Source organism: Eumetopias jubatus, unplaced genomic scaffold (assembly GCF_037043125.1).
Source record: "Eumetopias jubatus isolate StellerSeaLion01/CBP00866 unplaced genomic scaffold, mEumJub1_p1.0 scaffold_10, whole genome shotgun sequence".
NCBI classification, from domain to species: domain Eukaryota; kingdom Metazoa; phylum Chordata; class Mammalia; order Carnivora; family Otariidae; genus Eumetopias; species Eumetopias jubatus.
In genome coordinates, this window is record NW_028274816.1 from 105,372,313 (window position 1) to 105,399,681 (window position 27,369).

Here is a 27,369-nt window from a genome sequence, read left to right on the forward strand (position 1 = left end):
CAGTACAGCAGGGGTCAGAAGTGAAAACAAAAGTGCAGTGTTAGCGAGCGAAGCCCTCTGTTATGGCTCAGCAAGAGTTAGGTGTTCAGACTTTGAGCAGGATCTTGAAGGATGTATAGGAGTTTACCAGGAGAAAGGAAGGATAAAGTAGGAAGGGAAATAGAAGAAGTGTTTAAGAAATGTGGAATCTTTCCTTCAGGCAAAAGGGTAGGATCCGTAGAAAGGGAATAGGGCAGAGGAGGAAAGATCCACAAATGAGTGTAAAGGTTACGGTTTGCCTCCTACCTAGAAAGGAGTTTGGGCTTTTTATCCAGAAAGGCATAGATAGGGAGCCAGTGAAGGATCTTAAGTAGAGGAGTGATAGCTTCTAGGGCTTTGTTTTTCAAAGGCTAAGGCTGGGAGGGGTAGCCTGGAAGAGAATATTAACATTTATTCATCAGTTCCTATGTACTGGGCATTGGCTCTGTGTTTTATCACTCCAACCCTTTATGAGAGCGTTTTTCAAACTGCCAGTCATAATCAAGAAAAGGAAGGCAGGCAGAAAGGAAGGGAGGGAGGAAGGAAGGTTAACAGGATAGAAAATATCAGCGTCTCACGGGTAGGAAGGTTGAGTAGTGTTTGCAGAAACTTTGTTATACATTCTCGCAGGAGTGTAAGTGTACTGTATCAGGATTCAAATGTATTTCCCGCTGTGGCTTATGGTTAAAAAGAAGAGAGAGAGAGCAGCCGCTGCTCTCAGGTGTAGGTGTGGTGAGCCTCATCGTACGGACGAGGACGGAAGGCGCGGGGAGTTTCAGTACCCTGCCCCTCTCTAAGTGGGACGTGTAAATTTTTCGAACCCAGGCTGGTCTGAAGCCAGAGAGGATTCCTTCTCGATAATGCCCGGCAGCGCCCTCCAAGCGCTGTGTGTACTCACACGGCACCTCAATCCAGGAGGTAAGTGGGGCAGGACCAATTCTGTCCACTCGAGGCGCTGGTCAGAGCGCATATTCCAGGGGTGCCCCAGACACACAGAATCGGATTATCAGAGGCAGCCCCGGGAATCTCCCTTTAGACAGCTTCAGGAGATTTTGGGGGGGGGCCGCCCGTTAGGGATGGGGGGCGGTCGCTGCAATAACCAGGTGAGGATGAAACAGGGGCTTGAACCGAGACGGCGAAATAATCCCTTTTCTCAGAAGTGTCACGTAGCCCCAACTCCCGCTATTGTTGCACTCCGATGCCTGGCAGCACAAAGTCGCCTGGGGGCTCATTTCCCTCCCCCGAGGCGCTGAAAGGCGAGGGACAAAATAGGCTGGTGGCTTTCCACTCACCAGGCACGGGGCTTGGCTGGCCGAAAAGCAGGTGGCCCCTGGCACACCCGGGCGACACTGGACTGAGGTGTAATGTATGTACTATTTATAGGGCATTTCTGGGTCTCACCCTAAGGACTTCTGATTGGCTTTAGGGGAGATCTATCACTCATCTTTTGGGTTCGAGGTGGGTGGAAGGTCAACCACGACCAATACAAAACCACTCCTCGGCTAAACCCCTCCTCATCTAGCTTCCTGTTGCTGTCCATCATCCACCTAGTGGGCGGGACTTTGCCTCCCGCCAATTGGCTGGCGAACATGTCGTTCACTCTTCAGTAGGTTTTCGGTTGGTGCCCTCTACCGTCCATCAGTGACATTTCACAGGTCGATTGGCTAAACCAACGTCGCTCTAGACGCCTCTCTTTGGTTGGTTATTGGTGCTGTCGGTCCCCAATGTGCTGAGCTTTTATTGGTGAACGCTGCCGTCGCTCGGGCGGTGGCGGGCTCCGGGATTGGCGGGTGCTGGGCGGGCGGTGTCAGGCTCTCGGTGGCGGCGGAGGCGGCGGAGGCCAGGGAGGAAGATGTCGTAATGAGCGGTGGGTCCTGGCCGCTGCCGGCGGGGTCTTCCCGGCCCCCAAGGGTCGGGAAGACGGGCAGAGGCCGCAGGGAGGGGGAGCCGGGGCTGGGGGTTCCCCCCTGGGGCCGGGCCTGGCGCCGGGGCCCGGCTTCGGGAGGGGCGGGGGAGGGAGGATTCCCGCCCGGAGGAGGAGCGGGGCTGGCCAGCCGGGCGGAGGCACCCGGAAGGGGGCGTTCGACTCCCCGCCCCCTCGGAGCCCTCTGGGCGGGAGGGTGGCGCTTCCGGGGGCTGGCAAGAGGTGCGGGCACCCGGGCGGGCCTGGCACCCCCCTCCGCCTGATTGCCGACCCGCCTCAGTGCTGCTCGGCCCGTGGACATAGTCTGGGTCCGCCCCGAGGAGGCGGCCGACGCTCCTCGTCCTTGTCCTGTGTTCGGGGGACCCTCCTGCGCTCTGACTCTAGGTGCCCGCCGGCGATTCGGGGCCCTCCCGAGTGCAGAGAGGAGCAAGGGAATGCTTGAAATGCAGACGGCGCCAGCCACATGGGCACTGCTGGGCATAGAACCCAACCTGGTTCCCGATATGTCCCAATGGAGAGATGGTGTCCGAACACGAGGGCACCCCTTGGACAGATGACTTCTCGCCTTAGACTGCGGAGTGGGCAGAAACCTCTGTTTAATGTTTTTACTTGGGTCTTTGAGCACCAGCTAGATACATGCAAGCTCTTAGCAGAATTGTTAGCCGTTTAAGAACTTGTTGGCAAGAGTTCCCAGCCTGTTAGCTGATGCTCCGTCGAGGGGACTGCTGATTCCCAAAAGCCAGGTGCAAACCTAAGGAATGACAAGAGAAACAAAACAAAACCTATACTTTCTTCCTCCACCCCACCTCCATCCCCATTGCTGACTTAAGGTTTTCAGCCTCCTACCCGTGCTTCTTGGCTTATGTTCCCAGTGGCTTTCTAATTTTAGTTGAAAAGGAACTGTGTCTTCTCCTCTGGGCAATTGAGAAACCTGTCTTCACTGCATTCCTTGGTTTTGATTCCAGTATACTCTCATGTTTGTTTCTTAATTAACTTGATCCAGAGGGACTCCCTCTGGCTCTTAGTGCACGTTCCCCCAAAGTTTGTTTTTCTTGAAGTTACTTCTTGCTCACTTACTTGTTCATTCCTAGAGAAAGGGAGGGAGGAGCTAGAGATCTGCTTTAAGCAATGAATTGGCTCATGGTCCCCCATTACACTGATTTTAAGGGATGATTTATAGGTGCTGACTCAGGGTACACTAGCATGCACTATCTAAAACTTGCATGCTCTAACCCAGAAGGCATTAAGTATCATAATGGAGGGCTAGGTGTTGAGTTGGTGTTTTGGGTAAGATTTTTAGGGCTAGAAAGTTAAGGGTGTTGGCCAGTTCACAGAGAGGCTGTTAAAGGAACAGTGCAGGAGTCCACACCATAGAAGTCATTTTGATTAATAACACAAAGAAACGTGTTGTCAGCAATAATGAATGTAACTGCAGTGTCTTGTTTTGTTTTAAATTCTTGTGTGCGATGAAGGGGGCGAATCTGTCAGACAACCTAGCAGTTGGGCTGATGATGTCAGTGTTCCAGTGGCTTCTAACAGGCATTAATACCTGTTGGAAATGGATTCTCATTGGCTGGGGCGATTGGTAAGTTTTCTAATTCTGGTTCTTCCCCTTGGTTGTAGAGAGGCTTACCCCCTTCATTTGAAAGCAGCAGCAAGGAAAAAAAAAAAAAAGCTGGTCTGACATAATTATGAACCCCCTGAGCTAAAGACACAGTGTCTTTGCCAAGGAGACCCAAGTGGAGTTAGTTCATAATCAGATCCTCACCTGACTGCCCCATAGGGAGAACTGGCTCCTGGAGGAAGAGTGGCATCAGTGTTGACAGCACATAGACTGGCCAGTTTTTTGTTTTGTTTTGTTTTTTTCCTCCAATTCTATTAGTTTGGGCCTCTGGAGGCCTGTCAGAGGAGATAAGAAGCTGTAAGGAGATTTTGGCAAATTATCTGGGTGAAGGAACTTCAGGGCGTCACAGCAGATAGGTTAGTTCATTTGGGTATCCTGGCCTTGAACCTCCTCCTGTTGACTAATGGCAGCCCTCTGGAGAAGCTGCAGGGTCTCTGTAACCTGAACCATCCTTTGCCATAGGCATGTGATAATTGGAGTCTGCTTTAAGCAAGTATTGCCCATCCAGGGCCCTTACGAAGACATTCTAAACTTGTTGCTGTCAACCAGTAGACCCTGGTATTGGCTTGAGTTCAGCAATCTTCTAGACTTTGTCACCCCATTTCTATGATGGAAATGTAGCATATTCTTTTATGACTTATCTTCGCCTTCTCCATTCTCTGTTTACACACATATTGGAAGCCTTGCTTCCAAGGATTGAAAAATGTAATTATTTTGGAGGGGTGGGCAATGGCCACAGAAGAAAGATGCAGAGAAACACTGCTTTAAAGTGCGTATAGAGTATTAGAAAGTGTAGAGATGTGAACACTTCTGAGTTTAAATGATTATGTGGTCCAGTTGAAACCTTGTGGGCTGAAGATTTGAAGTAAAATCTATTTGGAGAAACTCCAGTACTTATGAGTTTATTGGGTGATACATCTGGTTCCTTTGGGTAGCTTAACTGGATTAGGGAACTTCTAGTAAGTTCTAAGCTAGGAAAACTTGGCCTGCGTGCTGGACCAAATCAGTACAAGCTGGACTGAGAAATGGACATCATGATGGAATGCATTTGTTGATGTTTTGCTTATTTGTTTTTTGCTCTGGATTAAGAGGGTAAAAACATGGGACATTACCAATTCAAGGGCATTGTCAGCCTAAGTAGGGAAGGGATTAGCGATCGCCCTAGAAGAGATGCTCCCAGGTAGTACTGGTAGATTTGTTCTAGTTGACAGGATTCCAGAATGGAAAACTGATTTTTCTGCTGCCTCACGGGATGATGGAAAGAGAACCCAGGAGCAAGCTCAGCCAGCACTCACTGCTTGGGAGAAGCCATGGCCTCTACCATGTGTCTAGGAAGTGCTCTTTCTGAGTGCTCCGAGGCCGTCACTAACACGGGGGATGACCAGGCTTCTCATCAGGGTGGGCTCTGGGCTGGTGGGCCCTGGGGAGATGAGCTCTGCTCAGGAGCAGTGGAGAGCGAAAGGGCTGAGTGCCCAGTTGAGATGCTGTTTAGTCTCAACTAAAGCCCGGGAGTGGCTCCGAGCAGTGCTGAGATGGCAAGGCTGTGTGTGTCACAGGAGGAGCACGTGTGCAGGCCCAGCTGTTTGAATGCTTCCTCTGGACACCTCATTCCCTTATAGCTACAGTTTGTTTCAGCTGCCGAATCGCACCTGGCCAGAAGCCTCACCATCGCAGTGCCAAGGTTTAGCTTGGGTGACTGTTGTTTTTGATTCTAAGGGCTCTGAGATGCCAGTTTGTCCTTATGCACTGGCCTGCACCCTGCCAAGTGTCCTCTTTCTAGAGCTTCCTCTTTGGGGTATTTGTTACCTCTCCTCTGGGGTTCAGTGGAATCACAAAGCGGCTTCTCAGAGAGTGTGACTGGGGAATAAGAGACAGCAGGCAGGGCCATGTGATTGGAAGTGGAACATTTCAGCCCCTGGTCAGTGTCTAACTGAAGTCTCCTCAGATTGGCTTCAACACGGACCGAAACATTTCCCAGACTTCAGAACAGTAAATGGTATGAAGTCAGCACTCATCTCGGAACTGGTTCGCACCCAGGATGAATGCGGGAGTGACTCAAATAAATGGGCTAAAGCAGAGAAAGCGTGTTTGTACAGAATGCTCTTCTAGGGGGAAAAAGTGTATCTTGCTTTCTTTTTTTCTCCCATTCTCCAAGACAGTTCTGAGGTCAGGATTCTTTGTACCATTTCCTGGGGCTCCTCTGTCAGAGTGCAGAGTTTCCACCACCCTCCACTGCCCTGGGTCCCCACTCACTTCTCCAGAGCCCCTTCTAGGACCACTGGGTGTGACCGAGGCAGGATACAAATTAGCAAATGACAGTCCCATTTCGAGGAGAGGCGTACATATAGCAGATGCTCTCGTCTGAACTCATTCGGGAAAGAGCCCCCTCCCTATGTAATGTTAATCAAAAAAAGCATTGAAATGTGGTGCCTGGTGTGTGGTGATGAGGTATGGGCTTGGAGATATTTGCCCAGGAGCAGGACTGGACCGTGCTGGTCTGCACACAAGCACTTGTCCCCTCATGAGGTGACTGGCGGGCTTGAGAGTTCCATCTGGGCCTGCACCAGCTGAGCCGACCGACCTCGCAAGTGGATTCCCAGCCTCCTGCCAGGACACACACATCTGCGGGTTTGCTCTTGTGGTTCTTAAACTCCATTTAGGCTCTCCTGCTCTCCAGCCTCCAGGATTCATTCAGTCATCCATTCAAAAAGAATATACTAAGCACCTACTATGTGCCAGGTCGGGGGGATACAACAGTGGGTAAAGCAAGGGGCAATCCCTGGCTTTAGGAAGCCTACATCTTGGTGACAATAAATAAATAACTACTCGGTATTAGATGATGGGAAGTGCTGAGGAGAAAAACAGAATAGAGGCTAGAAGAATGTGAAAGGGTGAAATTTATATAGGGTGGTCAGGGAAAGTTTCAGTGAGATGGTGACGTGAGAGCGAAACCGGAGAGAAGGAAGAGAGTCAGCCATGCTCAGTCTGGGGTGGGAGGCGGAGGGTGAAGGAGAACAGAAAGTGCAAAGGCCCTGAGAAGGGGCCAAACCTGGCATGTTGGGAAACCGCAGGGAGGCGAGCGTGGCTGAAGCAGGGAAGGGGGGGGTGACAGGATAGGTCAGAGGGGTCACAGGAGACAGGTCACATAGGGCCCTTATGTGTCATGGTGGGGACTTTGGTTCTTACTGTGAATGGGGGGGGGGCTCTGAGCAGAGGAGTACCGTGAAGTGTGGATAGGCCTCATTCTGGAGGCATGTGGCGAATAGGCTGATGGGAACAAGGTCAGAAGCCCAGCTAGGAGGTTTTTGCATTTAACCAGGGGAGAGATGATGCAGACCTGAATCGGTGATAACAAGAAGTGGTGGTGAGAGCAGTCAGACTCTGAATATATTTTGAAGGTGGAACCTAAAGTGTCGGCTGACTGTCAGATGTAGAGTGTGGAAAAAAAGAAGGGGCAAGGATGACTTGCAGGGTTTTTGGCACCAGACCACTAGAAGGACAGAATTCCAACCCCTGCATGAGGAAGTTTGAAGGAGACACGGAATGACAGCGGTATCAGGGGCTAGTTAGGTTTGAGATGCTTGTTAACATATCCACGTGGAGATGTCAGTAGGCAGCTGGATATACAAGTCTGCAGATACAAATTGGAAGTCATCGTTATGTAGAACCTATGTACTGTTGGTTTTTAAAGCTGTGAGGCTAGATGAAATCACCCAGGAGACAGGTGTAGACAGAAGAAAGGTATATGCTGAGACGGCACCCTGGGGCTGCCCAACCAATTAGAATTTGAGGAGAGGAGGACCCAGCAAAGGAATCTTCGAAGAAGTAGCTAGAGAGGTAGGCCAGCCTGGCAAGTGTGTCCTCGAAGCCAAGTGGAGAAAGTGTTTCAAGGAGAAAGAGGGGTCTGCTGTCAGATCAACACCTAGAATGAGGCCTGAGAATTAACTGTTAGACTTAGCAACATGAGGTCACTGGTGGTTTCTGTGGCATAGCAAAACCTGGAGCAGTTCCAGGAATGGCAGGAGAGGAATTAGGGGCAGCAATTATGGGTAACTGGCAAGGGGTTTTGCTTGAAATGGAGAGAAATAATGGAACTTAGCTGATGTAGGGAATTTTAACTTCTTAATGAACTTGTGGGCCCACATAAGGGTCCTGGGCTGAGGCTGGGGTTAAAGTTGGGCGCAGGGAAGACAGGATGGCTCCTAAAGTGTGTGGATAGAGACAATATCTTTTCCACCCTCCTCCTCTGGCCTGAGGCATTAGCCGGCTTAGCCAGCCGTCACCCACAGTGCCCTCCTGAATTGGAAGTCAGTGAAGTTCCTTTTGCCCGTATTGAGCTCTTCTGTATGGTTATTACAGTGCTGGAGACTTGCTTCTCAGCGCTTTGGAGTCTTTAACTACCAGTGTTGCTGCTCCCTCCATGCGGGCCAGTTCCCTTAGCTCATTTATGAACGCCCTTTGAGGTCCAGCTTTGTTCTCTTAAACCAGCCATGGCTTGCTTTTCCCTTACCAGCTCTGAATTCTTCCAGGCCAGGCAACTGGGAGACACTGGGCTTAGACACTGTTGTGTTGGCTTCCGGCCCAGCCGAGCTGACCAAAATAGCCAGCAGAAGGACTGTTTGTGCAGAGTGAAATTCCTCCAGGGGAAATAACATAGCACATGGCCAAGAAAGCCATGGTAGGAACCCATGAGGCAAAGAAAAAAAAAAAAAAGCCAAGTACCCCCCCAAGGTCTGGCTATGGAGTTTGACCCAAGTTCTCTCCAGAGGGAAAAGAACTTCCTAAAGCCTATTGTGGTATTTCTTTGGACCCCTTCTCTCATTCCTTGTGTCTCAGGAGTAGTGTTCTCAAGTGAAAGACCAGTGGAATGGCCCCCAGTCTGATGGCCGGGATTTCAGGGTCCTGTTTGAGGCCTCTTCCTGTTACTGGTGCTCCTTGAGCCAGGCCATGGAAAGACCTCTAGGACAGATACCACTCCCTGCTCTGTGATGGGGGTGAGTGCTGTGAAGGGGGCTGTGGGGCCTATACATTGGCATATAGCGGGGGCACTTGACCCAGACTTGGGGGGCTGGAAGGGAAGAGGTCAGGAAAGGTTTTACCTGAGTGAGTTATAAACTGAGCTCTGAGGACCGCAGTTGGCCAGATAAATGACAGAGAGTGTACGCGCGTGTGCGCAAACTTGGGCTCCAAGTGAGAGAGGGCATGTCATAGTTCCAGAAATGGAAAACACTGACGTGCCTGTGGGGAGAGTTGGAAGAGCAAGAGATAAAGGAGAGGTAGAGGGAGGAAGGGCAGATTGTTTTGGCTTTTACAAGCTTATCACAAGATCATCTGGAAGCTATTGAAGGGTATAATCAGGGGAGTGGCTGGATGGGATTTGCATTTTAAAGATTCTTCTGACACGATAGTGGAGGCTGGATTAGAGCGGGCAAGGCCAGAGGCTGGGGAGCCATTTTGAAGGCTTTGGGCGGTATTCCAGGCTGAGCGGAAGGTGGTTAATGCCAGGGTCATGGCGAAGGGGATGGAGAGCAGTGAGTGGATTGGAAAGCGGTTTATATTTAGGAGGTAGAATCATGAGGACTTGATGAGTCCTTGGCGATGAGGATGACGTTCAGGTTTCCTTGTGATTAGAAATACCAGAGAGAGGCTGGTTTAACCAAAGACTCCTCCGGCCTGCAGGCGCTGAAGGACCCCTGGGTTGTGTGCTGGGGTGTGGTGTAGCAGTGCAGGGAAAACTGGCCTGGCCCACCCTGGGCACCCTCCTGTGAATATCAACAGAGACATTAAGCCCATGATTACTTAAAGGGTGGCGAGGAGTGGGCTCTTAATAAGTTTCGCTGGGAAAAAAACAGGCTGAGACCTGAAGGGTGAGTAGGTGTTGGCCAGTAAAGAGAGAAGAAAGAGTTCTGAGCAAGGAAAGGGCAGCGGCAGAAATGAAAACTGCAGGGAAGGGGAAGAGGGCCTGTGGAGGCTGGGGATGAAGAAGCTGGGAAAGAGAATGGGCAAAGGCGGCCGCTCGGCGCGGGCGGTCCTATGGCCCACCCGAGCGAAGGCCTGCAGAGGGCTACGTGTAGCTGTCTGCCGCTCAGGAGGCCGGGGCCGCACGCAGACCCTGCAGTCGTCAGTGTGCGGATAGTGCCCGAAGCCTTGTGAGTGGGCATGGCCACTTGTGGAACGGGTGTTGGGTGAGAAGGAGGGGTGTTGAGGAACAGTAGTACTGAAGGGTGGCAAAAGGCAGAGGAGCCCACAAGGGGAAGAGGGGGCCAGAGAGGTGGGAGAAGCTCCGTGGGAATTTTGAGGAGGAGGAGGAAACAGTGAAAGGGTCAGGAACTGCTGAAGAGGGTCTGTCGGCTCTAGCAGTGAGGAGGTCCTCGGGGACCTGGGCAGGAGCGGTGTCCCGCAGGGAGCTGCTGCTCCGGCAAATGAGCAAGTGAGAAAGGAGGGAAGCAGTCAAGTGCTGGCAGCTTTTTCACCAAGTTTGGCCAGGGAGGGAGGGGAAAAAAAGGCTGTCGCTGGAGGGGATGGTGGTGGAGATGGCTTATCTGTCCATCAAAAGCCAGAGGCTCAGCAGCGGATGCCTTTTCTGCCGTGCTGGAACTAAACTGGCTTCCAGTATGGGGAAAGGAAAAGTCAGGGGTGGTGCCGTCAAGCCCTAGACCCCACCCCCCAGCCCCCCAGTCTGGAAGCCTTGCTTGATGCCACTGGAAGTTTTCCTTGGATGGAGCCTAAGAGAGCTACTGTTGCTTGTGTAATAAATCACGGTCAATCTTCACCAGCCAAGGGACTGTTGGGAAAGTTTTAGCCAACCTGAATTAATGAAAAGTCTGAATGACCGACCTCTGAAAGGAGTGCAGCTTTTCTTTCAAGAATACTCAGTAAATCCCACTTACCGCGTTGCTAAATGTAGGTTTCAGTGACCAGACGTAAACTGTTAAAAGCAAATGGTACGATTAAAATGGTAGAAGCGGTATAAAACAATTACATGATTATGCCCAGGAGTCCCTTTGCAGTCTTCATACAGTAGTTAGCCTCACTTTGAATAGTATGAAGACAAATTTAAGCACAATTTATGTCCAAATTACACGTTTAGATATAAGGTTCCAAATTAATGAGGTTCAAAGATCATAGTCTTGCAGTTACGTATCTACGCCACTTCTGAACCACTTTTCATTTTCAAACACCCAACTGGAAATGCTTCTCTTTTCCCTTTCATGGTTAATCCCAGGATATAATTCTGCAATGGCAGGGAGATCAGTCTCTGTTTTGGTTGCCCAAGCTTGCAGCCCAAGCTCAGCGACACTAGGAGAGATACTTACAAACACTGGTTTGAAAGCTAGAGGGTTATTGCAGGAGCCAGCTGTGGAGGAAAATGAAACCAAACTGAAATGGTACAATGTCAGGCCCAGCAGTTCTGGCAGCTTGCTTCAGTAAATCCTGCTGTTAACTTCCTAACTGAAGAATCGCTCTGAGCCCAGCCCGAGCTCCAAACCATTTGAGTCCAGGGTATCAAAGACTGTGGAGGGAGAGAGGAAGATGGGAAAGGGAGATGAGTAAGACGCACGAGGCCTGTTTTCATTTCATTTGCACCCTGTCCTGTTCTAGTGCCCTTCCGTTTCCTGACCAGAAGATGTCTGTCTGCAGGAGAGTCAGTCACCCATTTTAGCTAAAGGGAACCTGAGTCCAGGGGAGCCTCCTGGGAGAGCCCCCTGCCTTCCCTTCCCAGCCTTGCCCGCAAGTAACTCAGCTTGTTTTTAACAGCAACACGGTCTAAGAATTTAAAAAATCTTCAAGATCATTTAGTCCAGCTTCCCACCCCATCTAGACATCCCATCTCCAACAGAGACACACATCCTGCCTCTTGTCTAAATGATTCCAGAAAAGGGAGAACATTACCTCAAAAGGCAACTGATTCCATTTTTTGAAAGTTCTCCCTTATGTTAATTTGAAATCTGCCTTTTTAAAGTAAACTCTACATCCAGCGTGGGGCTCCAGCTCACAGCCCCGAGATCAGAAGTCACATGCTCTACCTACTGAGCCAGCCAGGCACCTCAAAATCTGCCGCCTTGACGTTTCTACCCTGAAGTTTTTGAACCACGTGTGGGATGGATGCCCTGGTGGGTATCACTAGTCTGGCATCCTGGCCACACCACTGCAGCTGTCCAATGAACAATCGCCAATTGAAAATGCCCCTTTTAACATACCCTCAGAACGAAACCTGACACTCCAGATGTGGCCTGAATGTGCAGAACACACTAGGACAATTATTTTTATTTCTCTATGATTGAACTTTTGGAAATGCAGTCCAAGATTGCAGTAGATTTTTGGCAACCACATCTAGATTCTGTTGCCTCCTGTTTAGCTTTGAGGCAAACCCACTGGGGCTTTTTCACAGGAGAACCACTATGAAGCTCTGTTGTTCCGTCCTATATGCATGTGAATTTTTTTTTTTAACCCAAGTGCAGGATGTACTCAACTTCAAAATTTAAACCACTATTTAGTGATTATCCACTGCGTGTGCGCTGCTTCCATAGTAATTATTGACACCTCCCAGAATCCCAGGAGGGTGCTGTTCCCTCTGTCCTATAGATGGCACAGTGAGCCTGAGAGGGATGCCCCAGCCACCCCACTGATGACGGCACGGCCCCAACTCTCATTTAGGTCTGGAACCTCATGCTCTAAAGCACTGCACATACTAGTTTTTAAAGATCTCTTTCGACCGTAATACCGACAGCCGGTGTATTTATAATCCTTCTCGGTTTTGTGACATCTGCAAGTTGAAGTTGTCTGCTTGGTCTTTGCATGGTTTTCCAAACTTGGGTGGTGGGTCGACTACTCTAAAGCCACGTTTTCCAGCCTCTAGGGCACAGAACCAATTTAGTGAGTCACAACCAGCATTTAAAAAAAATGAAATAGAGTAGAAAAATACCTAAGTCCGTCACACATAGTAAGGGCAGATTTTTTTTTTTCAAGAAACTCACTGCATGAGCACAGGACAGGGAAGTGTGTGGGTGCGTGCATACTGGGTCTTGATGTAAACTGTTTTTATAACTGTGGCTCATGGTCTAAATAGTTTGAACACTGCTCTAAAGGAAAAACGTTTCTGAGTCAACTTAGATCGTTTTCATTTATAATGCTGCAACTTAATTATGCACACAAATCTGTTTATCAGCTCATTGATCCAGCTCCTATAAAATTAATTAAATAACTACCAAAAAGCCAGTAAAAGTCACATCACCAGCTGCATTCTGGGAGGATGACATCTGATTGAACCCGGATCACTGCTGTCAGCATAAGCACGGCCAACTTGACACCTCAGGCTGCTTGAGTTTCGCACGCCTACCCTGCTGTGTCTTGTGCCAAGCAACACACTCCTCCCACGCTTCTGAAGAGCCGTCATCCCTCACTTTGCACAAATGTAGCGTGAATTAAAACGTGCAGAATTAAGTTGTCTTAATTAGCCCACGCAGTCAGAGTGGTGCCAGTTGGCACCAGTACAGTTGTAAACACACACACACACACACGCACACACGCACACACACACACCCCCCGAAACAGGCAAAGCTTGGTAAAGTAGCAGTCACCCAGTGGATGTTTGTTTTCAAAAGAGGACCATCACAGTATAACACAAGAAGAAAACATTCTGGCAGAAAAAGTGCGCGCCTCCAAGGAGAAGCTGCAGACCCTCATCCTGGGACCCACCCCTAGTTTGAGGCACCCTGATTGCCCCTGCAGCAGCAAACCCCTCAGGATGTGCAGATCTCAGCACTTTTAGGGGGAGGCACATCTGGCTTAGCCCCCAGACTAGACCATCCTGCCTGCAGTTTTTTCCCTTCTTGTTCCTAAGAATATTATGAAGATGTCAGTCAGATGCCTTGTTGAAATAAACACGGTATATATTCTTCTCTTGATATACCCATGCAAAACCCCATAAGGCAGCATGACTCCGTTTTTGCAACCCCATGCTTATTCCTTATGATCATTGTTTCCTTCGGTAATTGTAGTGTGCTGTTTGGTCATGTGTTCTTGGATTTTGCCAAGGATCAGTGTCTGTAATATTTCAGGATCTCCCTATACGATTTTGTCCAGAGCTGCCCTTTGGCTTCTCACACAGTTTATTTCTCTGAAATAATATAACCTTGTTTCTGTACTTCCTGAAAGCTACCTTCCAAAGGTTTAGGATGCAAGTCTCACTGCCTGGTGTCCTTTTACTTAGTGATTTATGAACTACAGGATGGCATAGATTCTCTCCCCACCCCAAATTCTCATGATTTCCATTTTACTTCTGTTTCTCTTATATCAGATTTCAGAGTAGTTCCTCTCATTAATGCCTCAACATTCTTTATTTTTCTTTATTAAAAAAAAAAAGCAGAATAGAGTATATTGACTGTGGGAAAATGAGAAAATCCAGAAAAACCAGGAGAAAAATTCTTTAAGTCAAGCAAAATTCTACCACCAAGAGATAATGGGTTTCAACATTCCAGCATTTTCAAAGACTCTTCCTGTTGTATTCACATATAGAAATATGTACATGTTTAACAAAAATAGAATTTCCTCTATTTTCATTCTTCTCATTATATTCAGTCATTAGTTCTAGTCTTGGTGAAGCCTTTGGGGCCATACCTGTTAGCCTATGTAAATTCACTTAAAGTGGTTATCCATATGCTGAAGATCATTTCCTGGGCCATGGTGCTTTTGTGGTGAAGGCTGAGCATAAAGCACCTAAGACTTCTTCATGGAGCAGGTGTATCTTTGTCAGGGATCCTGGCTGAGAGATGCTTCTCTCCCAGGCTCACTTGGCATCTGGCTATAGCAGGAGTGAGCAAGAAGCTTGGGTTAGAACTAGAGGATTAACTGGAGTTGCAGGGGTGAGGGGGACTCCCCTGCTCACCAAATAGGGATGCCGACCCAGCTAGAGAGAGTCAGCAGTACCCCATATAGACAGCTCTGTTAGGTCACTGAAGCTGGTCTTGGCAAAGTCTCGTATCTTCGTGTTGTCCCAGGCTCGATGATGGCTGGAGACAGGACCAGCTGCCCTCACAGCCCGGGATGGACAAGTCATCGGAGAGCAGAGGTCATCCACTGAACAAGATGTAGCGTTGCTAACCTTGAGTGGGGAGGTGTGAGGAAAGGTTTGCCTCTCAGAGAAGCAGCAGTGAAAAGAGGCAAAAAGGGTATCTGAGGCCCGTGGGCCTGTGTTCCGTTTGGGCATCTTGTGCATTATTCTGTCTTTCCTTCCAACAGATCCACAGACCAGCATGGCCGCTACTGCCGCTGTCAGTCCCAGCGACTACCTGCAGCCCGCCGCCTCCACCACCCAGGTGAGTGGGCAGCGGGTTCTGAGCGTTGGGGGCTGCATCAGCCTGGAAGCACTCGCTGAAGCTGACATTAAACCACAGCTGAAGACTCTGGTCCTGGCTCACTAGGAACACCCTGGGATATGAGCCCTGGGAAGGTTCGGTTGTCTGCTTTTTCTGAACTGAGAAGCCAGGGCCACTTACCTGAGGTGGCACAAGTTGAGTCGGGGGGAAAAGCAGGATTTTCCCACTTGACCATAAAAGGGAAATAGAGGCTGGGTCCCTACACTCCAGAGGCTCTGTCCTTGTCACCTCGAAAGAGCAGCCCTCCCCACCTTACCAAAGTGTTTATTCTTCCTGTGGCCCATCCCTTCTTCTTTCCCTCCGTCCCTCCCTCGGTCCTTCCTCAGCTGGGGAATCAGGGGCTCCTTAACCCCTGTGATGGGCCAGTGGACTTCTTCCTAAGAGATGAGGATGATTCCATGACCCCCTGAGAAACAAGGCTGCTGGGAAGTAAGGGTGTTCGTTCACCCTGTAAATGGGGGCTCCTGGAGAGTTCCTTCCTGAGAAAGACATTGCTTACTCTTTCTCCCTCAAAGAGGAGCCAGCAGGGAAGGGAAAGATGTCAGCACCATGCCTACCACAGAGGTGGCGAAGAGCCTGCCAAGAGGAGAGGACCATGAAGGGCAGAGGGTGGCTGAGCAGCAGGTTCACGTCTCACTTTCCTCCACTTGTTCTTTCGCAGGATTCCCAGCCATCTCCTCTAGCCCTGCTTGCCGCAACATGTAGCAAAATTGGCCCTCCCGCCGTGGAAGCTGCAGTGACCCCTCCTGCTCCCCCCCAGCCCACACCACGGAAACTTGTCCCCATCAAACCTGCCCCTCTCCCTCTCAGTCCTGGCAAGAATAGCTTTGGAATCTTGTCCTCCAAAGGAAACATCCTTCAGATTCAGGGGTCACAACTGAGTGCATCCTATCCTGGGGGGCAGCTGGTGTTCGCTATCCAGAACCCCACTGTGATCAACAAAGGGACCCGATCAAATGCCAATATCCAGTACCAGGCGGTCCCTCAGATACAGGCGAGCAACTCCCAGACCATCCAGGTACAGCCCAGTCTCACCAACCAAATCCAGATCATCCCCGGCACCAGTCAAGCCATCATCAGCCCCTCACCATCCAGTCACAAGCCTGTGCCCATCAAGCCAGCCCCTGTCCAGAAATCGAGTACGACCACCGCCCCTGTGCAGAGTGGGGCGAATGTGGTGAAGCTGACAGGTGGGGGCGGCAACGTGACGCTCACTCTGCCCGTCAACAACCTTGTGAACACCAGCGACTCCGGGGCCACCACTCAGCTTCTCACAGAGAGCCCCCCGACCCCACTGTCTAAGACTAACAAGAAAGCCAGGAAGAAGAGTCTCCCTGCCTCCCAGCCCCCTGTGGCTGTGGCCGAGCAGGTGGAGACAGTGCTGATTGAGACCACTGCGGACAACATCATCCAGGCAGGAAACAACCTGCTCATTGTTCAGAGCCCCGGTGGGGGCCAGCCAGCCGTGGTCCAGCAGGTCCAGGTGGTGCCCCCCAAGGCCGAGCAGCAGCAGGTGGTGCAGATCCCCCAGCAGGCCCTGCGGGTGGTGCAGGCGGCATCTGCCACCCTCCCCACCGTCCCCCAGAAGCCCTCCCAGAACTTTCAGATCCAGGCGGCTGAGCCGACGCCTACTCAGGTACCACACTCACCCTCTGCACCCGCCTCCCTCTCCTTCGCGCGGAATGGCTGATGCTCTATTCCCCCTTGGCTTGCTTGGAAAATGATGCTGTTGCATCTCCTGGTTTGACCTGAGTGTTGCCTGGGGTGGGCAGTGAGTGGCCATTTCTGCCGACACATGGGGTCTTCTTCAGTTCAGAGGGTTATGTACAGCTCATCCTTAGAAATCAGATGAGACGTCCCTATGTACCTATATTGTGGTCCACTTTTTCTTTTTGGGGAGTCTTTTTTTGGAGGGTGGGTAGGGGGCAGATACATACCTTTTTTTTTTAAATAAAATTTAATTTTTTTTGTAGAACTACCTACTCAGAACGGTAGCAAGAAAAACAAATTTCATTCAGAACCATGGAATTTGATTTAAAGCAAGAAAAAGGAGAAAAATTCTGGTCGTTGTTAATGGCAAGGAAAAAAATAGGAAGACACAGCCCAGCTTGAAGGCAGGAATACTTAGGCTAGATCCATCTGGGATGTTAATAATTCAATAAGAATGTTCTTATTGGGGGCTTATATGAAGGTGCCATATTACTCTGGAATCTATTTGGCCCTGTGAGGCGGTTTTATTTTGTGTATGCCTAGTAAATGCCAGAGATTATGCCCGTGTTGCAGATGGGAGAACCTGGAACTCAGGAAGTATCCAAGAGCTCATGGGGCATAGATGACAAGAGCCAGGATTCAACTCAAATTTCTGACTTCAAACCCCACGCTCCTTTCCACTTTTCACCTTGACTTGCTGTTTCTCAGTGTGGCCGGTGCTACAGTTAAAATTGAGGATAAGGTTGTTGTTGTTAGTGTTAAGGCTCTTTTTAAATATAAGAATATAGCTCCTGCCATTGAGGAATTTATAATCTGGAGTTGTCTGGAGAGAGAACTGAAGCATCACAGTGAGTGACAGTGGGGAGTTGTGTCCTCTCCTGGGTGGAGAAGGAGTGCCCTTGAGATTGACCTATGGACATGGAAGTCACACAGGAGAAAATCTGAGGCCTGCCCTGGAATGCCTCCTCCATCCTGGCATATTAAGTATATTACCAAGTGATTTTCTTTACACTGTTTAATTTACTTACTAGAATTCCTATGAGGTTCCATTACCAGACCTACCTTGCAGATGAGGAACTGAGGTGATAGCTCAGGTGCACACATCCTTGGCGGTACCTCCCCTCCCTTCCCTGAGGTCCCATATCTTGAGATTGATGGAGGCAGGGCTTAACCCAGGTCTTCCTAAGGAAATAATCATACATATGCAGAAAGTTTTAGTTACATTATTTCTTAAAGAAGACATAGTTTTCCAATAGCCTGAGGTGCTATATATTACATAACTAATACTCTCTTAACCGTAGATGTCGGCAGTTTACGGTCTTACAGCTAACTAAATTCCTAAAAGTGGGACAAAGCATATGCCACATTCAGAGATGTGCAGTCCACAGCCTGAGGTCAAATCTGGCCTTCTGTTTTGTAAATAAAGTTGAACTGGAATGCAGACATTGGAATGCCCGTGTGCGCTGCATTTGCACTACAAGGCAGAGACCTCATCATGACCTGCAGAGTTTAAAATATTTACTGTCTGCCCTCTACAGAAAAAGTCTGCTGACCCCTGCTCTATATTATGAACAAAAAATTGTTCTAGTAACAGAAACTTGAGATACACAGAAAATAGCAATGATATGCAAAAGGGGCACGATAAGATGTGTCTATTCATTAAGAGATGACATGAGGTTTGTTTCTTTGCTTTTAACTGAGAAACAGTCCCAAATAACCCAGGAATTAAAAATAACCAAATCAAAATCACAGCAGGATTTTTTTTTTTTTTTAATAAATAACTTTTTGCTCCCGGATCATTTGAGTGTAAGTTGCCACCATAATCCCTGTCACTTCCAAATGTTTTATAGAAAGTGTCCCATTACATGCAAGGACATTCTACATGACAACAATACAGTTAGCAATGAAACACGCTAATGTCTTTCGTTCCCAGTCTTTACTTGATGTTCACGACCTTGCCACTTTTGAAGGCTACAGGCCAGTTATTTGGAATATGTTCCTCAGTTTAGGTGTGTGTGATGTTTCCTCATGACATGTGGGTTGTATGTTTTTTGTGGCTTGTTTTTTGTTTGCTTTGGGTTTTTTTGCAGAAGTACCGCAGACGTGATGCTGTGTTCTCACTGTACCCTAAAAGGGGTGCGTGATTTCAGTTTGTCTCAGTACCGGGGACAATTAAAGTGATGTTCGCCAGATTTCTGCACCTTTTTTTCTTTGTAATGAATTAGTATTTAGGAGGGAGATACTTTGAGATTATGTAAATATCCCATTCCTCATCAGACTTTTTCCTACTTGTTTTAGTATCTTTTATTATGATAGAGATTTTCTTAAAATTAATGTTTTGTTTTAGAAGAACTTTCTATTTACAGAAAGGTTGCAAAGGGAGTACAGATAGTGTCTGTTTCCCTCTCGCTTGGTTTCCCCAATTGTTAAACATCATACAGGTACCTTTGTCAAAACGAAGACACTGACATTGGCACATGACTCTTAACTAACTTCACACTTGGTTTGGGTATCACCAGCTTTTCCATTTATGTCCTCTTTCTGTTCCAAGATCCAGTCCACATACCACGGTGCACTTTGTGGGCATGTCTCCCCAGGCCCCTCAGGTGACAGCTTTTGGTCCTTGTTTTCCATGATCTTGACAGTCGTGAGCTGCATCAGTCAAATGTCCTACAGAACTTTCCCCCCTCCGGGGTTATGGGCTTTTGCAAAGAATACTACAGAGGTGACATGGCCCTCTCACATTATATGAGGAGGACGTGATAGCCACATGATGTTCTGGTGATGCCCTGTCCCTGATGTTAACCTTTAGCGCCGATTAAGGCAATGTTTGCCAGGTCTCTTCATTGGACGTGGCTACTTTTCCCTTTCTCTGTTCTTTAGAAGGGAGTTGCTAAGTCTCCCATCTTCGGGGGTGGGAAGAAAAAGTATCTATGTAATATTATTTGGAATTCTATAAGGAAAAGTTTTTTCTTCTTTGTTCAGTTTTTCAATCATTTATTTATAGCAGTAGGGGCTCATGTGTATTTGTTTTACACTTTGGGTTATAAGCCAGGATCATGTTATTTATTTTGTTGCTCACATTGTTCCAGCTTCGGCCGTTTGGAGCGCTTTGAAGATGGCCCCTGTACCCCCTGGCCTACTCCCACCTTTTGTTGTTGTTGTTGTTTTTAAATCAGCTTTGAGATATTCACTTGCTATGAAATTTACCCTTTTAAAGTGTACAACTCAGTGGGTTTTAGTATATTCACAGAGTTGTACACTCATCCCTGCTGAGAACATTTTCATCCCCCCAAAAGAGACCTTTAGTAGTACCTCCTCATTTCCCCTTTCCCCCCAACTCCCCTAGCAACCACAAATCCATTTTTTGTGTCCCTGTGAATTTGCCTATTCTGGACATTTTGTTTAAATAGAATCTGACAGAAAGTGATCTTTTGCAACTCACTTTTTTTTTATTTTTATTTTTTTATTTTTTTTTTGCAACTCACTTTTTTTTTAAAGATTTATTTATTTATTTTGAGAGAGTGAGAATGAGAGAGAGAGAGTACATGAAAGGGGGGAGGGTTAGAGGGAGAAGCAGGCTCCCTGCTGAGCAAGGAGCCCGATGCGGGACTCGATCCCAGGACTCCAGGATCATGACCCGAGCCGAAGGCAGTCGCTTAACTGACTGAGCCACCCAGGCGCCCTGCAACTGACTTCTTTCACTTAGTAATAGTGTTTTCAAGGTTCACCCCTGTTGTGGCAGGTGTAAGTGCTTCATCCTTGTATTTCTTAGCCCCAGCCCTGGGACCAGCTGTTCTTGGAGAGTGCAGTAACGGTTGTTTAAATATGTCATTCTCTTCTCCATTTGTTTGTTTATGTCAATAGGGACTAATAGGTTTCCATTTTATTCAGTGGGTTGTAGTCCATTAGTATTAAGATTTTGATGTTCAAGTCATCCCCTGTTTGGCCAGTGGGAGTGCCCTCAGGTTGGCTCCTGTGTCCTTTTCCCGTGGTACCCCCGTTCCTTGAGGACCTTCTTACTTGCTGGTCCCACAGATGTTCCAATCTATTCTTGTACTCTCCCTGCCCCCAAACCTGGAATCAGCTCTTTTCTCCAAGGAGCCCTGGTTCCTTTTAGTGGAGCATGATATTTAGAAGCTAAAACCCGGGTGCTGGGTGAGCTCATGCCCCTGGAGTGTTGCTGCTCCCAGCCCTTCTCAGTGGACACAGCCAAGAACTATATATAAACATACATACATATATATGTACACACATGTAATGCCTGGATATATAGGTATAGGTATGGACACACACGATACACACATTTGTATCTATATTTCTCTTTATATCGAAACCCAAGCGTTGCCACAATGCCTCTGATTCCTATCTAGTGCCACACACTTCATTCTAGTTTCTTCCTTTCCATATTTGTAACCTTCTGACAGTGAGAAACCTTGCTTCTTTTAGCCTTAATATATTCCACGTGGACACGCTCCTCAGCCTGCTGGGCCGGCGACACCCGGGCCGGCCGCTGTCCTCACTGCTCCACAAAAGCCCTCCTTGTCCCACTCAGGCTCTAACGTGCATACCTTGACGCCTTTTGAGACACACTCCCAAATTTCCCTCCGGCAAGCCTAGACCACCTTATACTCCCACTCCTGATGTAAGAGTAAGGGCCTGTCTCCCTTATGTCTCACCGACGGTGAGCATTATATTTTATTTTTCCATCTTTGCCAGTCTGAGGTGGAGAACAACTGTTTCTCATTGATCGTGCCTCCTAAGAGCTGTTTTCATTTGTTTGGTGGTCTTTCACGGTGCATCTTTTCTGACGTCACCATTTCGCTGCCTTCTAATTCTCTAATTCTGAGGGCTGGCGTTGTATTTTTCCATGCTAAGTAAATTCAGTGTTTGGTTTCCAGTCAGCAATCAGCATTTTGCTACCTTAGTACGGGGATGCCATCGGCAGTGTGAATGTAGGTCTGGGCCAGTTGCCGAAGACTTGGGTGGACCAAGAGGCGCCCCCACTTCTCACTTGGGCGGTGAGGGCGGTGACACTGCATTCAAAGGTGTGGGGGCGTGGGGCGCAGTCTGTCCTGGGGCACTGACCCTTTTTCTCCGGCCCTTCCAGGTCTACATCCGTACGCCTTCCGGTGAGGTGCAGACGGTCCTTGTCCAGGACGGCCCCCCGGCAACAGCTGCAGCCACCTCTGCCACCACCTGTAGCAGCCCTGCGCCCCGTGCTCCCCATCTGAGTGGGACCAGCAGAAAGCACTCGGCCGCCATCCTCCGGAAAGAGCGCCCCCTGCCAAAGATCGCCCCCGCCGGGAGCATCATCAGCCTGAACGCAGCACAACTGGCGGCCGCGGCCCAGGCCATGCAGACCATCAGCATCAACGGTGTCCAGGTCCAGGGCGTGCCTGTCACCATCACCAGCACCGGCGGTGAGGGGAGGGCCCCTGAGCCAGGGTGTGGGCAGTGGGCCTGTTTGTCCCGCCCTGAGAACTGTGGGCCAGCCTGGGGTTGCCAGTCACCGCAGCGAGGACACTGCCCATCATTTGCCTGGCCCCTTCTAGCTTAAGAGCATGTCCACTTGGTCCTTACAGTTGCCCTGTGAGATCATCTAAGACACGTGTTGGCCCCACCTGACAGCTGAAGATCTTGGAATATGATGGAGACATAAGATGTACTCAGGAAAACTCCAACTAACATATACATGCAGATTAGTCTGATACAGACCCGAGAGAGATGTTCAAGGGAGGTTCCAGGTAAAGGGACATTGAAAGAAGGCTTCTAGAAGGAGACAGCCTTGAGTTAAGGTGGGAAGGAGAGGATGGAGCCTTTGGCAGCGGGAATGGCTTGCCCTGCACTTCGTTTCGGTAGTTCTATTTGGTAGTATTTACAGTGCGAGAGCGCCTTGCACATAATTAAGGGTACACTGTAGCTACGTAGCAAAAATGGTTCCTTGCACTGTAGCAGGGTGTTCTTTAACTGGGTGAAGAGCACTTTTCAAGGTAGTGGAAGCTCTCCGAATCTCCTCTCTTCATCCTTAAGAGTTTACAGCACTTAAGGCATTGTGCATCTGGGTTAGGGGCATGGGATGCATCCACTCAGAGATACCAGTGTTAGGTAAGTGACACTCCCCCTGCTTGGGAATGGCTTTATGTAAGTCGTAGAGGACTTGATTTTGTCCTGGTTTCTCATTCTTAGTACCAAAAATCCCTGGAGACCTTCCTGAGAGCAGAGTTGGTTTCTCACGAGGGCCTGAGCTTGGAGGAGTTTCTGAAGAAACAAGACAAGCCAAGACAGGAACTCTCCCCACTGAAGTCACGTGGGCAGTGTAGTGACTCAGGACACCGACCGTGACGTTAGCTGCCTGGGTTCAGATCCAGGTCCTACCAGTGATTAGCTATGACCTTGATATGTTATTGAGCCTCAGGTTCCTCAACTATAAAAGAAGGATAATGGTGTCTGATTTATGGAGTTGTGAAGGCTAAGCAAGTTAATACATTTGAAGCCTCGAAAATGGTATGTGGCACATAAGAGCCTCACAGAAATAGCTGCCACCACGACCACCTTTATCAAGGGCAGAAGGGCGTCTGGCTTCCGCACCCTCAACTGTGCCCCCCTCTGCCCCACAGGGCAGCAGCAGCTGACGGTGCAGAATGTCTCCGGGAACAACTTGACCATCAGTGGGCTAAGCCCCACCCAGATCCAGCTGCAGATGGAGCAGGCCCTGGCTGGAGAGGCCCAGCCTGGGGAGAAGCGGCGCCGCATGGCCTGCACGTGCCCCAACTGCAAGGATGGGGACAAGAGGTAATGTGGGGCTGGTGGTAGTCCAGACCAGCAGCCTGGCCCATGCCCTGTTCCCCCAACCCTTCTCTGGGCCGCAGATGGAAAGGGGAGGTCCTCCTCACCCTTGCTGTGCCCCCGGACCTGACCTCGCATCGTCTCTCCATCCCGTCCTGCCTCCATCTTCTACCTCCTCCCTTTCTCGGCTTCCCACTCCCTCCGCCCCTACCCCTCAACCCAATTCCCAGGTCCGGAGAGCAGGGCAAGAAGAAGCATGTGTGCCATATCCCCGACTGTGGCAAGACTTTCCGGAAGACGTCCTTGCTGCGGGCCCACGTGCGCCTGCACACCGGTGAGCGGCCCTTTGTCTGCAACTGGTTCTTCTGTGGAAAGAGGTTCACCCGGAGCGACGAGCTGCAGCGGCACGCCCGCACGCACACAGGTCTGCCACCCACCCCTGCGGCCCCCTCTGGCCCACACCCCCTCCTCCGCTGCCTTCAGCAGTATCTCGACTCCTGGCCCTGCCGATGAACTGCCGCACTGAGCAAGAGCCACAGACTGTTCTCAGGGGGTCAGGACAACCCCGGAAATTCCTTCAAGCCAGTCCTTTACTGCAGTGTTTCCCAGACGGAGGTCATTTACCTGACCCAGCCTCCATGACTTCTGCCAGAGCCACAGAGCTACTTATTTAACCAGCCCTGGTGGAGAGGGCCAAGCACCGTACAGTGCTTTCTACCCATGAACTCATTTAATCCTCTGAACGACTCTGTGGGGAGGGCTCTTTGATTGTGCCCATTTGAGGCCTAGAGAGGTGGCCGGGTCACCCAGCTAGTGACAGGTGGAGCTGGGTTCAACCCAGGCCCTCTGGTTCCCAGGTCCACACTCCTAATCACTTTCCCACACTGCCTTTCCTGCTAGTATCTACCAAATGACTTCCCTCACGTCGTTTCACTGTTTTTACTCATTTGTGTCCAGTGCCATGTGTTTGACCCCGCAGGCTTGATATCATAGTTACATGTTTTAATGCACTGGCAAATAAATAGAGAAGTATAAAATAGAGAAACGTTCATCCGTCTACCACCAAACACTGCTGTGGGAATCTCCGGCGGCCCCCAGCACACACTTTGAGAACTGCTGCTAGAGCGAGGGCGTCCGTGAGCAGACCCCAGTCCTGGGACCGCCATCCTGGGACTGGGGATGGGGCACATGACCCGAAGCCAAAGTCCCTGGCCGGTGGGGGGCAGGGGAGGGGGGCAGATCCTGCCCTGCCCCCCCCCCCCCCACCGGGGCTAAAGAGTCACTACTCAGAACAGCGGTGGCGGACCAGCGAGGAGTGGGGCTTTCCTAGCAGGGGGAAGACATGGAGCCAGGGTTAGTCACAGGGACGGAGCTCAGAAGGTAGCAGGTGATAGCCTTCCCTACACAGGAAGAGCCCTCATGCAGGTACAGGGGCCCACGTAGGGGCGCTTCAGGCAGGGGAGGGAGGATAGGAACAAAGGAGACGGGGAAGTGACGTCACATGGGGGCACAGAGAAATGAGAACTGCTGAAGGGTTTTCATGAGTCGACCGTAGGGAGTGGATGTGTAAGCAGGAGGTGGGTAGACCAGGATGGCGATGCCAGCTTTACAGGGTGACCCCCTCCCTCGTCGGCTGGGACAGTGTCTGCATGTGGGCTTCAGGTGACGTGCATCTTGTCTTCCCAGGGGACAAACGCTTCGAGTGTGCCCAGTGTCAGAAGCGCTTCATGAGGAGTGACCATCTCACCAAGCATTACAAGACCCACCTGGTCACGAAGAACTTGTAAGGCCAACTGAGGCGGGAGGCCCCGAAGACACAGTCCCTCATCTGTGTCCTGCCTGGGCCCCTGGTGGAAAGGAGGTCCCCGGGCTGCTGTCGGCCCCTCCCTTCTGTTCTGCGACTGTCCCCCACAGGAAGGGGCTCCGCTGCCCCTACTCGCCTCCCTCTCAAGCCCCTTGGCTCCGCCCTGGCCCTCCCCTCTCACCTCGAGCTCCCGGCCTGCCCAGACCGTGGACGTTGGCCGTGCCCAATGAGACGTTCTAAACCAGGACGAGTGGGAACCCTTATTTCCAAAGGAAAAACATGAATTTCACTCCGTCGAGGAGCAAAGTGAGCCCCCCCAGTCCTCTCCCCCAACACTGCCGGAGTCGCATTGTGCCATGTCCCTCTCTCTCCCGCCCCTCCCCAGCCCCACCAGCCACCTCGGATGCCCTGGGACCCTGCACCCAGGGCACCACTGGCACTCCCCCTCCCCCCGGAGAGGCTCACGGGGCTGCCTCCACTCCACATGCCCAGCCCTGCCACAGCTCTCCTCCAGCACATTCCAACTTTCTATTTAAAAAGTCAAGCTACCCACCGATGCCCTCTTTTTCTATGGAGAACGTTGCCTTATACTCTACTTCAGATGATGAACACTGTGTATTGTGTGTGCTTTAAAGTTTTATTTAATTGCTCCCTTCTTCCTGTCCTCGTTACTCACGCCCCCACGCCTGCTTCAGTTTAGGGTTTGGGGGGCAATGAAGAGCATACAGATTTTTTTTCTCTAGCAATTCTCTTTTCTAAATGACACAGCATTTCAACTCGAATCTGGATCCAGATAAAAACACCTTCACCTCCTGATCTCTTCCCTCTTCCCCTCATCCCACCCCAGCTGTGGCCCCGGCCCTACTTGTGTACAGTGTATATTGTATAATGGACAGTTGTGTCTACTACATGTTTAAAAACATATTGCTTGTTATTTTTGAGGCTTTTAAATTAAACAAAAATCCAACTTTATTTTTAGTTGTAACTGCTTGAGGTATGTTTTATGAATTAAGTGACAGATTTGTTATCCTTTATTAACGATGTACTTTGTTGGTCAGCACTGGGCTGACAAAAATTTTTTCTTGCTAATAAATTTAGTTGCCTGAGGCAAAATCTGCAACCTGGCGGTGCAAAGCTTCTTTTCTCTCTCACCTCGGAGAGCTTGGAGAAGGGCACCCCAGAAGAGGGAGTCCTGGCCTCTCCCAGCGGTCCGCACGGGGACCAAGGCGGGACCTGGCCCTCCCGGCGTCGGCACGAGCCCCCAGAGCACCTGGGTGGGACCTCGGGGCAGGGCCCAGCACAGGTGTTCCTGCTTCTGTCTGCCAGTTTTGCGGGAATCAAAGCTGGCGCACGCTCTGCCTGCAGACTCAAGGCACAGCAATGCCTTCCTTACGAGCGAGAGAGTTCCTCCGCTCAACTCCCCAGTCCTGGGAGGAAGGCTTTGGCCTTAGAACCTTTTAGCAAGAATTGTGGGAGGGAGAGAGCCAGAGGGCCCTTGGCTTTGTCACTCCTGGGAGGCTAGAGAGTCTGGAGAAAAGGCAGTTCCCTAAGGCCAAGATTCGTTTCCAGGGTGGAGAGCTGGGAGCCCAGCTTTCCCCGGACGAGGACTCCGACCACGGATTGTGTTTTTCTTCCGTCCCCCACCCCAGACAGGGCAGCCCAAGTGCAGCAGCTCTGAAATTTTGGTGGGGCTCTTGGGGGTGCGGGGGTGGGGGGCAGAGCTCTGAGGAGGACGTGGGTGCATGTGTTTAAACCTGGCGGGGCCAGAAGAGCATCTGGGCTGAAGGGAGAGGTGAGTCACAGAGAGAACAGTATGTGCTTTCTCCTTTTAACAACATGCCTCTTCACCTCCAAGGGACACAGCAAGGGTCGCTGCGCCGTGCAGGAGTGGCCAGGCTTGGTTTTGAGCTCTCCACTCCCTCACTCTGTGTCCTCTGCCACTGGCGGCCTGCCTTGGCGAGCAAAAAGCTTTTCCTCAGAGCCAGTCCACCCTCACATCTAAAGAAGTAAAAAGGTTATGATCTCAGATAGATCACAGGTTCTCTGCCCCCTGATCACTACACATAAGCCCTTTGGGGGAAACCAGACCTACAGCTGCATCTACCCTGGCACAGAAGCCTCT

General features: G+C 50.1%; 1 protein-coding gene and 1 long non-coding RNA gene across 6 annotated transcripts in view; one reads left to right on the top strand and one right to left on the bottom strand.

The window, feature by feature from the left end:
• SP2 (Sp2 transcription factor) lies at positions 1 to 26,367 on the top strand. Of its 3 annotated transcripts, XM_028089804.2 has the most exons (8): positions 1,821 to 1,885; positions 3,415 to 3,527; positions 14,808 to 14,884; positions 15,606 to 16,580; positions 21,765 to 22,077; positions 23,275 to 23,449; positions 23,674 to 23,867; positions 25,130 to 26,367. In XM_028089804.2, the coding sequence occupies exons 3-8, from the start codon at positions 14,822 to 14,824 to the stop codon at positions 25,228 to 25,230; spliced, it is 1,821 nt and encodes a 606-aa protein (XP_027945605.1). In that variant the 5' UTR covers positions 1,821 to 1,885; positions 3,415 to 3,527; positions 14,808 to 14,821; the 3' UTR covers positions 25,231 to 26,367. The 3 variants fall into 3 exon arrangements, with proteins under 3 accessions (XP_027945603.1, XP_027945604.1, XP_027945605.1); XM_028089802.1 differs by lacking the exons at positions 1,821 to 1,885; positions 3,415 to 3,527 and adding an exon at positions 1 to 936; XM_028089803.1 differs by lacking the exon at positions 3,415 to 3,527 and having other exon boundaries at positions 1,813 to 1,885.
• The window catches only part of LOC114198406 (uncharacterized), a 30,346-nt gene continuing 5,506 nt past the window's right edge, over positions 2,530 to 27,369 (bottom strand). For 2 of the 3 annotated variants that reach the window (XR_015769347.1, XR_015769348.1), the window contains exons 2-6: positions 17,717 to 17,836; positions 10,883 to 11,079; positions 10,457 to 10,494; positions 3,711 to 3,841; positions 2,530 to 2,693 (exon numbers count right to left, since the gene is read on the bottom strand). This is a non-coding gene — a long non-coding RNA (uncharacterized LOC114198406). Of the gene's footprint in view, positions 3,030 to 3,710; positions 3,842 to 10,456; positions 10,495 to 10,882; positions 11,080 to 17,716; positions 17,837 to 27,369 lie in introns of all 3 variants that reach the window. The other variant, XR_015769349.1, reaches the window with a different exon arrangement.